This window comes from Centropristis striata, chromosome 6 (genome assembly GCF_030273125.1).
Source record: "Centropristis striata isolate RG_2023a ecotype Rhode Island chromosome 6, C.striata_1.0, whole genome shotgun sequence".
NCBI classification, from domain to species: Eukaryota; Metazoa; Chordata; class Actinopteri; order Perciformes; family Serranidae; genus Centropristis; species Centropristis striata.
Genome location: NC_081522.1, coordinates 9,722,884 through 9,737,466, shown reverse-complemented (window position 1 = coordinate 9,737,466; position 14,583 = coordinate 9,722,884). Strand labels below are relative to the sequence as shown.

At 39.0% G+C, this 14,583-nt stretch overlaps 2 protein-coding genes across 5 annotated transcripts in view; one reads left to right on the top strand and one right to left on the bottom strand.

The window, feature by feature from the left end:
* Window positions 1-14,583, bottom strand: part of caprin1b (cell cycle associated protein 1b) — an 83,889-nt gene that overhangs the window by 10,069 nt on the left and 59,237 nt on the right. For 3 of the 4 annotated variants that reach the window (XM_059334937.1, XM_059334936.1, XM_059334938.1), the window contains exon 4: window positions 20-184. In XM_059334937.1, the coding sequence (XP_059190920.1) occupies window positions 20-184 (165 nt within the window). Of the gene's footprint in view, window positions 1-19; window positions 185-1,805; window positions 1,947-14,583 lie in introns of those variants that run through there. The other variant, XM_059334939.1, reaches the window with a different exon arrangement.
* lmo2 (LIM domain only 2 (rhombotin-like 1)) lies at window positions 8,012-11,098 on the top strand. Its single transcript, XM_059334941.1, has 3 exons — window positions 8,012-8,566; window positions 9,547-9,762; window positions 9,927-11,098. Exons 1-3 carry the CDS (start codon window positions 8,526-8,528, stop codon window positions 10,150-10,152), a joined length of 483 nt encoding a protein of 160 aa, XP_059190924.1. The 5' UTR covers window positions 8,012-8,525; the 3' UTR covers window positions 10,153-11,098.

The window sequence follows — 14,583 nt, the reverse complement described above, 5'->3', positions numbered from 1 at the left end:
CAAATGGCTCTTGACTCACCTTTTTCTTCTCCATGTTGCGGACCTTCTTATCGAGGACACACAGTACTTGCTTCATAACTTCAGACTGTCCACAAAGTCCAAAATTGCCCATTGACCCTGGAGCGGATCCCACATCTGGGCTGGCAGACTGCACTGTCCTATTTGCATTCATCGCTGAGGGCATCTAGAAATTAAAGTGTGAAAGGTTAACTCGTGGTTACAAAGACATGCATCGCTCAATAAAATCATGAAGGGCTTATTGGAAATCAATGTTACCAGCAGGAGTAAAAACATGTCTAAACAATGATTAAACAGACTCAATAAATGTTAAGTGATGACTATAGATGATGTCATGAGATTAGGTCCAGAAATTAGTTACTTTCTAAGGTTAATTCATAATTTTGTCTAAAACTATCTAATAATAGCAGAAATGCACTGATCAAAGAGTCCAGATCTGTATAAATGCAGATACAGCTTCTTCTTTTATCATAAAATAAAATGTTGCTGGTTGATTTTCTTCCAGGCGACTTCTAGATAAATTAACCGATTGTCATGTCTACATGAGATGGCGTCAGTTTGCGTGACATAGTGGGCCTAGAAAGATGTAACTTGACAAAGTTATTATAGGAGGGGGGTTGCGATATACCAGTATTGGCAATAACTGTGATGTCTAAAATTGAAGTATTGATAGTGTAAATAATTCACAGCCCCGAAATAATTTCTGTTTCTTTCTTTCTCGCTTACCCAATTCATCTAGTTGCCATTTCACTGTATTAGTCTTATATGTTCCTTTTTGCAGGATTTTATACAGTTATAGTTACAGATTCTGCTCTCTACATCTGGGTTTGACAGATGTTTCCCCCCAAAAATGTATAAAGATATAATATATTTATGAATATTTATGCCACAACAATATCGTGGTACAAATCTGATATTGTGGTAGCCCTAATATGGAAACGGGATTTAAAATCACAAGCAAAACACTACAGGGTAGGATTACTAAAGGAGGTGCATTATCAATGTAATGTATGTCGGTGTTTGAAGAGTGGGCGAAATCGAAAGCAATTTTACCATATGGCCCGAATGTGCTAGTTTCCTAAAAAAAAACTAAAAAAACCCCACTTGATACCATGTAGCGGTTTACAAAAGGGTTTTTTTTGCACTATAAATGGCAGTTGCCAGGGTTTAAAACAAATCATCTGTTAATCCCAATCACATTTGAATCCAAATTTAATACTTTAACAAAAGCAGAGACTTCAGTGCTGGAAAAAAGTTGAAGTAGTAAACTGAATCTAATCGTGACCTTAAAATCGAAAGTCCAATCCAATCATGGCTTTATGATAACTGACACCCCTAAATTTAACTGCTGGCTGTCAACAATATGTAAACATAAAATATAGCTTCACAATAAGTGTCCCGGTTCGACTAACGTTATATTCCTAAGACTGAAGCCCATTTTCATCATAGCAGCAGCTGGCTAACTTTGGTACTGTGTGTAAACTGAAGGGACGTTTTTGAACCCTGCATTTCTCCTCTTGAAAATGTTTCCATTACAACTGCAGCTACAAAGCTGTATCTTTGGCTAGCAGCTCAGTGACCCGGAGTACCCCCAACAATGCGGTCAGCTCGCTTGTGTTATCTCTTCAGGTTTGGTAAAATGGCCCTGGCCGCACAACCGTTAGCACAGACCATTGACTCAGCTAACATCTTTACGCATTGCTAACTGGTGGCTACAGCGACGCGTGCTAACCAACTGCCGGCCGGGAGCCGTGTTACCTGGGCAGCACGACTCCCGATTCACCCACCTTGATGCTGTATATCCACAGGGGAGCTTGCTTGCGAATTACACAGAACGGCCGAGTTGTTATTATTGTTGTGTTGCTTTATTTTGTCTTTCTCTCTAGTGTGGGATCCGCCCCGCCGGCCTCACCGACAACTGAGACGGTTCGAAAGACGGAGAAACTCTTTATAAAAGGCGAAGGTCCGTTTTTAGCTGTCCGCGACATGCCTGAACGAATACATCATAAAAACAACCCCCGTAAAATAAAATCTTTATCAAAAACAACATGCTCGCATATAATATAAATACACGCATGTGACTGTGTAAGTCTTAGTTTGCTTTAGCGCAATTTAATATTAAAAGTTTCTATTTGCGGTCTGGCAAAATAGTCAACAGCCTCTTGGCAGAAAATCTGCACAATCATTAGCTTTGATTAAGCTATTCTATCTCTATCACTGCCATATACAGTGTGTTTACAGCTGCCCCACCATGCTGTAAGTATGTAAGCACACAATTAGTTGTGACAATACTTGGCTGCACTATCTTTTGCACATCCGTCTGAAGTTCAAGTTCAACATTAAAAAGGGGAATTTAAATATCTCAAGTGGACTGTCACTGAAAATACCTTTAAAAGTTAGAGTTAAAGTTGCAATTTTTGCAAATTGCAAGTTTTATTTAATGCCTTGCAAAAAACAATAAGTAGCTAGCTTCAGGATAACTGCTTGATTCCAAATCCAGAAACAAAAAAACTACTGAAACCAAAAGATTATCCTTGCAGTGTTGCTAGTTTGAATCTTCACACCTGTAACACTTTATCTATGTACTGCCTTTTTAGTCTGTTGGTCTGAAGGATTATAATTGCATACATAAATCTTTTGTACTTTATACTGACAGAACCTGCAATAATTGCACAACAGATGTGTTTATAATGAGTTACTGTTGGGCTTGCCCCAGTGCTGAAAGTAATAGAAATGATGACTTCAGCATGTGGAGAATTGTTAAGTTAGCATGTAAATATAAATGTATTTCCTAATATATTGTTCACATTTAGAACATATGAAAAAATATAAATCTGCCAGTGTGACAACCACAAATCCATCTGCATCTCATGCATCTTTGTCCGAAGTTGACAAGTCTGCCGTACACTTTTCATAGAAGAAAGAAAAGTACATTTAAAAAGAGAACTCCAAAGTTTCCCATATTGAGAATTCATGAAATAATCATATCATATAATGGGCTGCGTAAGCATTTAATTAAATGGAAAGTCTCTGATACATGCAAAAACAAAACTGTTGTTGATGACCTCGCCAATATTTCTATCTGTACTGCCACTTTACACCAGTAGGTGGTAGTAACGCTCAGCAATATGAGCAACAACAAAACACTGATGCAGTAAAACTGTGCTTAGAGAGGGTTCACTTTATGTGCATCCTCTGACTCTGATATATATAGATTGAGTATCCATTTTTAATAAATTGAATGACACATTTACTATAATAAGACAAAATCAATAGCTTACACACATCACATATGGATATGCATATCCAAACTGAATGAATGCTAAAAAAACCCCACGATTAAATACATATTTGATTATCTAAATTATCTAACTTACCTCTTAGCGCAAACTTTCCATCAGAGCAAGCTGACCAGAATAATTTGACAGCAGCTTTCTTTTGTTTTGCCAAATACAGGAAGCAGTTAACATGGCAGCACAGCTTTTTGATTGCACTGTTCCACTGAAAGTGTTTTCTTTTAGGGATAATACTGATTATGGGAGGATCCCAAGGGTAAGTGAAGCTCCCTTTCAACGGGTGACTCATTTCCGCAGCCTGCTGTATTTCAATCAAACAACAACACTGACAAAGGTCCACTGGCCAGTTTCTAAAAGAATTCCAGGGTGTTTCCTCGTCTGACTTCTGACCTTTCCACTCTGGCATTTCAAAACTTACAATGAACAGTTTTCTCATTTTAACCCACATTGTTGTGAACATTTCTACTCTTGCAGAGCTGAAACTGTTTAGGAGGAGGGCTTCGAAACAGTTGCTAATTATCACTTCACTTTAGATTAGGCAGGAAGTGGTCGGCTTTGCTATTGCTGTTCTAGAGTTTGTGCTATCAAAGCGTCAACAATACCTCCAGAGTCCCTTCATTTCAGGAAAAGGGCCTTCAAGTTTGCACCCAGATAGCCCATGATGTATGGACAACTTTACCTACTAATTAGGAAATCTGTTTAACTGGAAATCTCCTAAGATTCAGCAACTATTGTGGCCATTTGTTTTACATCCTGCATCAGCCTTGCTATCTAGGCACTTGTAAGAAATGCACATTGTTTGCTGAATGACTGGTGAAATAGCTGTTTAGCATAATTCTTTTTGTGCAGTGCTGATGCTTATTTTCCAGCTGCCCTCAAATTCCACACTGCTTTCAACTCCATAATGCTCTCAGTACCGAACAGGCAAAACAGGAAGCTGGACATGAGTAACATCACTTCCCAAAAGGTTGTCTACATTCTTAACTGTTTGCTTCCCAAATTCTACCTTGGATAGGAATACAAGCAGGAAAAAAACACTGACTGCATTGTCCGTGCCATGAATGGTTAAATATTTACAAATGTTATTCTAAAAATTCAAATTGAGACATTAAGCTCACAACTCTCCTCTGGAGACATTTAGGAAGCTTAAAGACACAGATAAGGGTTTTAATGCCTAGTGACAACAAGCGTGTTACTCCTATCATACTAAACCATCTGGAGTCAACCTGTCTATCTTGGAAGCCATTAGAGGGGTGCCATCATGCACGGGTGGGGGGTAGGAAGTGAATACACTGTGCACCAACCCCCCAGGAAAGCTTCATCTCTGCATGCCAGTTGCACATCCTCTGGGCTTTCTCACTAAACTCCACAGGAAGTAGTGGATAACTTGGTTGTCATATCAGTACTGACTTTCTCTTCTCTTGTCTCGCCTGTCATAAATTTATTTTTGAGCTGTGTGATAGTGTTGAAATCAGCCAGAGTGAAAATACAGATGTTATTGTGAAATAAATGCTCAGCTATTTCTTAATAGACTTAAATCTTAGATCAGAGAATATTGGCAACATTTTATTCATTTTATATTTAAAGTTGCAAAAACTGCAAATAGTTGCTGACCTAAATTCTAAAATTATTGACAAAACACAAAGATTCTCAAGTAAGCATATGAGATTATCAACAATCCCACACGTGTTCTCTATGAGGACACTTGGAATGTGTTTCAGATGACCTGTATGTGAAACAAAGAGCAGGAAGTTTGGTTTTATTCCAGAAGCCATTAGACTTTGAACAGCCACATTGCAATAAATTGGCAGTTAAGCTTGTGTTTAGACTAAGAAATTCACTTGCACGGTTTACCTTTTACACTTTGACCTGTGTTAGATATTGCTGCTATTAAACCTTGTTGATGTCTTTGTCATACTTGCTCCTAAATGGCTGTGTGTAAATTAATTGTAGATTTGTATATCACTCTGTACGCTTATTGCCTTGAATTTAATTGATTGTGCAACATGACATTTTGGTGTGTTGAGACATTATGGTACTGTCATGTAAGTTTGATCTGACAAATCTATAAAAGAATGAGAAAAGATACTTTTTTTGCCTAAAAGTTTAGACTGAGTGTGTGACACAATCAAAAGCTCCAGAGTGGACCATGTGGGAGATGGTAAAGAAAGAGGTCCTTAATGCGCTATGAAGAAGAAGAAGAAGAAGAAGAAGAAGAAGAAGAAGAAGAAGAAGAAGAAGAAGAAGAAGAAGAAGAAGAAGAAGAAGAAGAAGAAGAAGAAGAAGAAGAAGAAGAAGAAGAAGAAGAAGAAGAAGAAGAAGAAGAAGAAGAAAATTGGGGGACATTTGAACATCTACACTCCATCACAGCTGGTTAACATCTTTCAGCTGAGATATCGTGTGATATGTTGGAAAGCTTCAGATCAGCTGCAGAGAGGATTTTCTGCTAAGTTTTCATTCACCAAAGGGATGTTAGAGAGGTATAAGTATGTGCCATTTTTATTTAGTTAAGACTCAGAAAGTCAACAGAGGCCTTGCACCGTGCTGTTGTGTTGTGCAAAGACAGTAGGCGAGAACCTTGCTCTGAAAATGTTTTTCATTTGAAGGATATGTAGTTGGAGTTTTATCTCTGTCAAGCTGCTCTGCTTTTTTGTGTAGCTGGCACAACACGATGCCATGCTCACCTTGCTCCTGGGCCCGCTCAGCTTGGTATCTATCCAGTGAGCCTACACAGTCCAACAACTGTGTTGCCCAAGGAGGCATTCAGCCTGAATTTAGAGTTTGCCTGCGATCTTCCTCCGCTGCATCTGGCTGAGGAGCCGACTGTGTCTGCTGGAGTCAAGGTGCTTTATCTCCCTGCCCAGTCCAACTGCTGTCTGTGTCCCTCCCTCCTGCAGGCAGCCCCAAGGCGCTGGCAGCAGATAAGAGGAAGAGCCCACAGCAGCTCTGGTTTGAAAAGAAAAGGCTGTGAGGACACCAACTATCACATTCATTTCTCACAGAGACAACTTTCAAAAGATCTTATTTTGGGGTATTTCATAGCAAGTCATTTACTGTCCTCCACCACTTTCTTAGAGCTTTGTGAAAAAGACAGGCCAGAACTAAAAGAATATTGGAAACTGTTAAATTTAGCTTTGTATGTTAACAAAATATATTTATCTTGCATGATTTCAAAGTGGTGGAAAGTAACTAAATTTACTCAAAAACTGTATATGTACATATAGTATATAAGCTATACTTTTTAGTATTATTAGTCATATACCCGTTTACTTACTTTCTCCTTTCTACTTCTCATTGTACTTTTTATTTCACTACATTTAAAGCTGTAGTTACTAGTTGCATGGCATAATGTTATTGTGTTGCAAATGTCAAAGCTTTATCTACACAACTTATAATATACATCAAACAATAATTGGAATCTGTGCATAATTAGTAATAAGATGACAATACTAGGTATATCTGGATCGGAATGAACTAAACAATTAATAAAACCTTTTTTTATATAAACAACTGCCTATATGATCACTGTTATCTCTGTACCTGTTATTTAATTATGTGATGCAAAGTTAAATTTTTGTGTATTTTTATTGTATTATATTGTATATAAAATGTAATATCTCCATTCTTATGAGATTGAAACCGATCAGCATTTTGAATCAATGCCCGACTAAGAAACGCTTATAATATATTTTCTTTTCTTTGATTAAGAGCACCTCAAGGCTCTTTTGACTTGGAAAAAAACGAATTGAGCGCTCGGCCTCTTCATTCTTTTAGTACTTTTTACTTGTATATACATTGTACTTTGTGTTGATACTTGTGAATACCTTTTTAACCACCAGTTCAATAAATGCATTCACAATTATACTTCAGAGTTAAATTCTCTTTAAACTTCTGTGTACAATATAATACAATGTACACACAATATTGAGATGCAACTAGAAAAAAAAATATATTTTTGAGGGACTTCAGGGACTTTACTGTTTGTATTGTTGCAACTCAGTGACCTTAAATCCCAGCAAAGCTTTGCACACCTCCAGCCTGAATAAGTCTGGTCATAATGAAAACTTTATGCTGGACCTGTAATCTATAATAATACATCATATCTTATTTTGTATGTTAAATCAATCAATCAATCAATATTTACTGATATGAGAATTATATTACATCATGTTCCTTGCAAAAAAGACGGTAAATCAATAGCAATTATGAATTGTTATAATTTTTTACCTTCTAAATGATCAGAACATGCTTTATAACGTGCTACGATTATAGTTATCAATAATAATTAATATTTTGTGGTGCTTATAACTATAATTACAGTCCTATAAGTAGATTATAACGCAGTTTATGTAAGTATTATAAGTATTATTAAGTATTATAGACACCGGCGTCGTTGAAAGTGCTACGAAAACAATATTTAAGTAATTTTTCAACATATTTTCTTCATTTTGTTTTCATAAGTGATGTAATGTGACACGTTGTAATCACAGAGAAAACACACGGGGCATGTGGGTCTACTAATTGCATCACACCAGCCTTTATCTTTTGTCCTATCGCCCCTTCAGTGAAGCAGAGCTTATAATCAAGTCATTAGTCCCAGTCACGACCCAAAAACTCCCCTCCTGTCAGGGCAGACTGCGCAGTGTTTAGCTGTCGCTTTAAGACCGATTTCCCCCCATTGTCAAACAGTCGTGAGCAGGAAGAGGGAAACGAAAGCAGAGACCGAGGGGCCCGACGTATTTAAACACGATGCTGCTGTTGCCGCACAATAACGGTGACCGGAGGAGCGCGTCTACAGCCCGCTCACTGAGGAAACACGCGCGGACACGGAGATCCCCGCAAGTGACCTTTTGATCCATTTGACGCCGTTTTCATTTTTACGCGTGTGCAAAGTCGCTGCAGGATGATAAAAGACACTTGAGAGACATGGAAGTGTCATCGCGGGTTATTGCCTCAGGAAATGATGACAGTGTCCTCCATCATCGCTTAGCTGCTTAGAGCGAAACAGTCTCGTCTTGCGGCCATTTCCACAGGACTCAACTGCCTTTTAATTTAACATACACAAAGCCCAAAGCGGCGTCTTGGAGGCTGTGGGAGCAGGTGCACCGCTCTTGGCTTTAGTCTGCCCGCAGGCAGCTTCACAGGTAGCCGCTGAGCCGGCTGTGGACTCTGAAACCTAATCTGTATCCGACTGGACATCATATCTTAGACATGACATCCACTATAGAGAGGAAGACGCTGGAAACAAATGAGTAAGTAGCTTTTTGGTATAAAGCGGTAATACTGTTATTAATGATATTATTAAAATAGACCTCCAAGGACGGACCATGATCGGTTGTGACAGACAACTATCTGACATGCAGATGGCTGATAGCATGAGGTCAGGAGCCTCCTGCTGACTGGCAAGAAAAATGATCATCTTCATGTCCGAGAGCAGATTGTCTAGTGTGTGTAAACAGGGAGTAAATACAGCTCTTGGTAAAAAAAAAAAAAAGTTTAGTGTTTCCCAGAACAAGTGAAGTGTCCTGAAGGCAAGATATTTAAATAATTATTTCACGGTTATTTGTATATCTGTTATTTTGGGCAATAGGCTTAATATACTGTATTTAATAGGTATTTCTTCCTCGATGTATCAGTAATTATAAACTAATCATTATAGTTTAGACGAGGAGCTGGAAAATGCAGAATATATGTGTTATGGTACTATCAGACAGCGTGAAATAAGGTGATTTTTACTATCTAAATGCTTCCTGATTGGATAGAAAATGAAAAAAACAAAAAATTTAATAGGTTAGTAAAGTAGCATTATTGCATTGAACAATATCCAATGGCTCCCTCAGGTGGACGGCATCAAACTGCAGTTTTACAAGCAACTCGGGATGGGCAGATTAGAATCAGTGGACCAATAAATGGCAATATTTTTTTAGGGTTTGGGGGAGGGGGGCAGGGGGTGTATAGGTGGAGATTGCAGGTCAACAGTAGATACCATATAGAAGTGGTATATATCACCTGAAAGCTGGGAACCTGAAGAATACTTTGGGATGCAGCTCAGCATTGTGTGTCAGGATGTTATGGTCATAAATCTGTAATAAACAGTAACAGAAGTATATGATAGCCATTCTCATACTAAATTATGTCTCTAAAGTTGTTCCAGCAATTTTTTTTTGGCTTAGTACAATTTGTTTCACAAATTCAGTGTTTTTTTTACTAATCAGTTTTCTTTCTTGCTTAGGGAACCAGTGGATGAGGTCCTCCAGATGCCCCCCTCTCTGCTGACATGCGGCGGGTGTCAGCAGAGCATCGGTGACAGATTCTTCCTAAAGGCCATCGAGCAGTACTGGCACGAGGACTGCCTGAGCTGCGACCTGTGTGGCTGTCGACTGGGGGAGGTGGGCCGCCGGCTCTACTACAAGCTGGGGAGAAAACTGTGTCGGAGAGACTACCTCAGGTTGGTCTGATGGTGTAATGTCTAAAGAGTATGATTTAATCAAGTAGTTAGCAGGAAAAAGTATATATCTATGTAGCTAAAGCCTGATAAATCTTATTCCTCTATGCTGTTGCTCTAAATTGAGACTCAATGGATTCTTGTTTTCAATCTTCTCATCCATTCAGGCTTTTTGGTCAGGATGGTCTCTGTGCTTCCTGTGAGAAGAGGATTCGAGCATTTGAGATGACGATGCGTGTGCGGGACAAGGTTTACCATCTGGAGTGCTTCAAGTGTGCCGCTTGCCAGAAACACTTCTGCGTGGGCGACCGCTACCTGCTCATCAACTCAGACATTGTGTGCGAGCAGGACATCTTCGAGTGGACCAAACTCAACAATAACCACATGGTTTAGCAGAATCCCCTGCTCAACAAGATGGAGCGCCACCCTGCCTTTTACCACTGGCTTTAAAGGGAATGAACTATTGATAAACAGACATTTTGCAGCCTTTGCAGGTTTTATCGTGCATCTGGAATCATGTGAACATTGTCTCTCTGCATTGCTCCCTGCTGAAGACAAAGAAGACTACACCAGCAATAACAGAAAGCTTTTCATCCCAGGCTTAATCCTTCAATGCAAAAAATGCTTAAATACTGGAAATACTAGATGCAATAAGTTGTTACATACACTGGAATTTAAGAACTTTAGCAACGAACAAATATGAAATATTTGTCAAGTTTTTTTTCTAGTTAAACACTGTTTCACCACCTCAGTCTGGTCTGAAGTGTTCAATGAAAATGTCTTTACGTTTTATTTCATGGATCTTAATTTCCTAAGAATTTTGTGGCAAGAACTATGTAATTGGGTAATAATTATTGGGTAACTAGAATCCTCATTAAATATTCATTCAGTATTCATTTATTACTGAAAGCTTAATTCTCCATTTATTCTGAATTATATGCTTCACCAAGGACAAATCTCACAGTTGCATGTTCAGCTAGCCAGCTGCATTGACTGTCTCTATTTTCTTTATGAATAGTTTTGCATTTATTTCCAGGAAACTTCCCAAGAATTTATAAGGAAATTACAGACCTGTGAAATATGGCGTAACCAGATTTTCATGTGATAAATGGAATATAAAGTCCATACTGAGAAGTCCTGATCAGACTGATTGCACTGCTTTGCCAGGTTGAACTGGTGGCGCCCCCTAGTGATCGAGGAATCCCATGCAATACTAATTTTACTGACTGTGGAGCTATTTCCAGTGGTATCTTTTGTAATTGTTACACCTCTCTGAATGTGCATTCAAGATTTTTTGGGAATATTTACTATTAAATAAAATTTCAATATCCATTGATAATCTTTGGTGTGAGTGTCTTACTGTGAGTTACAACAAAGCTTGAAATCCATACATCCAAAGGAATAATTAAGACAGCCATCAACACACAAGCTGTGCATACTATGTTCAGATGGCGGTTGTATTAAAAGGCTGCAGGATCATTAGGTTCACCACATAATAAAAACTCTTCTTTTTATAAACTTTGTTGCTGGAGTTAAAGGCATACTATGCAGGAATTGTTGCTTATGGTTTGTAAACACAACATTTGAACTTGGCCTCCTCGCTGGCTTAACAAAAGTGAAAGCACTCTTATTTTGGACATGGTGTTTTGGCTCAATATATATGCATTTTTTATGGCACTGTTTCACTATTTCCATTGGTGACACCCACCAACATCCTGAACACATCAAAATAAAAAATAGAAAAACATATATACATACATATACAGGTGTATATATATATATCCACATACAAGTGTATATAGCTACACACACACATTAAGAAAAAAGAAAAAAACAAACAAACTAAAATCAGTTAAATGATTAAAGGATGAACCCTTCAATATTATTCAGTTATCATTCATATATTTAATCCCTTCATACCGTTTCAAGAAGTCTTGTCTTTGAATTCTGATTCAAAAGCTTATTCTTTCCATTTTTTAATGCTCTTAAATTTGAATTCCAGCTGTATAATGAAGTTGGAGTACTTTTTTACTACTTCCTTGTTATCTGTTTCATAGCTGCACATCGAATGTACTCGATACGTTTAGAGTTTATGAAACTGAGAAACAGCTATGGCCTCAGAGAGTATGTAGAAAAATATTATTGGCGTACAAAACACAGTAGATCCTTGTTGTGAAGTAGTGCTTTTACCAGTTTTAGCCACAGGAGGTCACTAAAAGATTTCCATTCACCATCCAGAGAATAACAGTTCAATCAGTTATTAGGGTTCTTTTGGCCGGGTCAAGAAGAGCATGAGGAAAATATACTTTTAACTTCCAGGCAGGGCAAAAAGAAAGAATAGAGAGAGAAACATTAAATAAAGTCATGATGTTTCAGGCTGTGAGAGTCACTGTCTCTGGATTTTCCCTCTTTGCAGTCTGTCTTCAAAGCCGCTGCCCCTCACAGTGTTTCTGCTCTCTTCTTCATCTGCCAGCTGTCAACTCACTCTGAACTGGCCACAAGGCGTGCTCCTCGAGTGCCATCCCACAACCTCCTGCCATCCCCAGTTATCTTTACAGGCATAACATCAATAATTGAATCCATGAATTGCTCTTGCGTGTGAGGTTGGGAATGAAGGCGCCTGACCACACCGTATTAGTGGGTAAGAGTGACAGCCTTAACTGACGTTAAAAAGTGGGTGAAAAATGTATTTGGGAAACAAAGACAAAGGAGAGTAAAAAGAGAGGAGGGTAAAGCGGAGCACAGAAGCTCCAGGATGGTGTCTTTAGCCTGGACTGACAGGAGTTTATTCACATATGAGGGAGGGGCGAAGGAGCAGATAGAGTTAAAAACCCACCCAAGCTGAGATGAGTCTTCTGTTGAAAGAGATACTTATGGTGACACTAACGAGTTTTCCCACAACAGAGATGGGAAATATACTGTATAGGCACACAGAGGGATACTGAGCCTTTGCTCGTTTGGAGGTCTGCAGATTGAAGAATCGTCAGTGTGGCATTAAGCAATGCTTGAGGAATGACTGCACAGAAAAAAAACGACTACACGGTGGTCTCAACAACAAATCAGCTCCACATTGAACACCCGGCTTAAGATATGTGTGGATAAATAACATAGTAACTACATAAACGGATGGTATTGGAAACAGCTCAGTAGTCGAAAACATCTTTAATGCTGGTGACACAGGACTGTTAACGCTTGTGACATTGGCTTTACTTCCTGTCTGTTTGTTGTGTAAAGAATAATTACAAAACCCAGATTTTTTTGTTGTAAATATCATATTTCCTTCCTTCTGACTGCATTTAATTCCAATAGGTAGAAAAGTTGCAACCCCTTTTTTCCCCCACAAACTGGGCTAATATTCATTAAATGAAGATGACAGAAATTACCATAAAATACTATTATTACATCAAAAACAGGAAATGAGTAGTGCTTTATGTGTCATTTAGGCAAAACATGAGCACACATCTATTCCCATTCCCATTTGACCTCAATTAGCTCTTCTTTACTGTTTGACCCCTTATGAACAAACTGTTACACTGTTAAACACATAATAGAAATCTTACTAGACTTGTATTTAACCATTTTTAGTCATTCTAGCATTCTTTCTCCATGGATGCAAAATCTTGATTGTCAGTCATTCCAACAATTTGGTCCAGACTGAAATATGTCAACAACTGTTGAATGGATTAATATTAAATTGTGAACAGACATTCGATATCCTCAGAGGATGAACTTTCCTATGGTGCTTTGGCTTTATGTAACACATCCTGACAACTGCCTGGATGGATTGCCATGTAATTTGGTACAGAGACCATTGAGTGTGAAAAATAAATGAAAATAGTGACCATGATATCACCCATTGGTTTGTGGACTTTAGCTTGAAAGCCTCAAGACTGGCATTGTGGCTGTCACCATCTTGGCTTTTTGCAATCAAGTCATACACAGGACAGATCAGGAGCCAAAAGGAAGCTATGCTATGAGGCAATGCTATCACTAGCTTGCTAACATGGTTAGCAAAGGGCATCCGTTATATAAAGTGAACAGCAGACTCTTTAGAGTGTTTTTTACTCCAACCAAACACTGAACAAGAGCCTCTTTAGTGAAAATGTATCAGTTAACTTTCAGTCACTGAAGGGTCAAAGTTGGGACATAAAAACACACCGGTCGCTGTGGGATTGACCTGTCAATCACAGGGTAGCCCTGTTCTTGTTTACAGCTGTGCTCTCTTGGAAAAACAAAACAGAAGTAAAGCTTAACTTTGCCTTTGCTGACTTCTGAAACAAGGCATCACTACAAAATCATGTTCATGAGCAATTCTCATTCAGAAAAGCCATAAAGTGTCCAGCTGATAAACGTAAAGTACGTTTTTTGCGATGTCAAGAAAAGTCCCAAACAGAACCCATATCGGCGCAACTCCCTTTCTACAAAGAGTTCACTGAGTTTCAGGGGACTGGAGCTGAGGGGAGGCAGTTTTCATCTCATGACATTGACACACACAACACACCGGCCTACAGAGACCCACAACATCAGCCAAGCAGCCTGCGTTCCATCGGCCAGCTCTCCTCTATTGCTCCGCAGCCTGAGCTTTGCCAGAGCACTGCCCTGCCTTGCACAGCAGCCTCAGCAGGACTCAATAAAGCCCTGTGCCTCTTGTGTCATCCCTACCAGCTGTACACAAGGCCGGGAGTGTAGTGCTGTGTTTGTGTGCCGGGGGAGGCCTGTTTCATCTCCAGTGCCCATGTCACTGCAGCCCCGTACGCGTAAACCTAAAAACATCCAGCTGTGGGCATCGAAACCAAGGAGACTTTCTGAGGATAAAACCGCAAC

What these genes read in the sequence shown, in the direction of transcription:
- lmo2 (XM_059334941.1), top strand. Translation starts at nt 8,526, where the DNA reads ATGACATCCACTATAGAGAGGAAGACGCTGGAAACAAATGA. An exon ending in AAGACGCTGGAAACAAATGA is followed by an intron (nt 8,567 to 9,546) that starts GTAAGTAGCTTT and finishes TTTCTTGCTTAG; the next exon opens with GGAACCAGTGGATGAGGTCC. An exon ending in TGTCGGAGAGACTACCTCAG is followed by an intron (nt 9,763 to 9,926) that starts GTTGGTCTGATG and finishes TCATCCATTCAG; the next exon opens with GCTTTTTGGTCAGGATGGTC.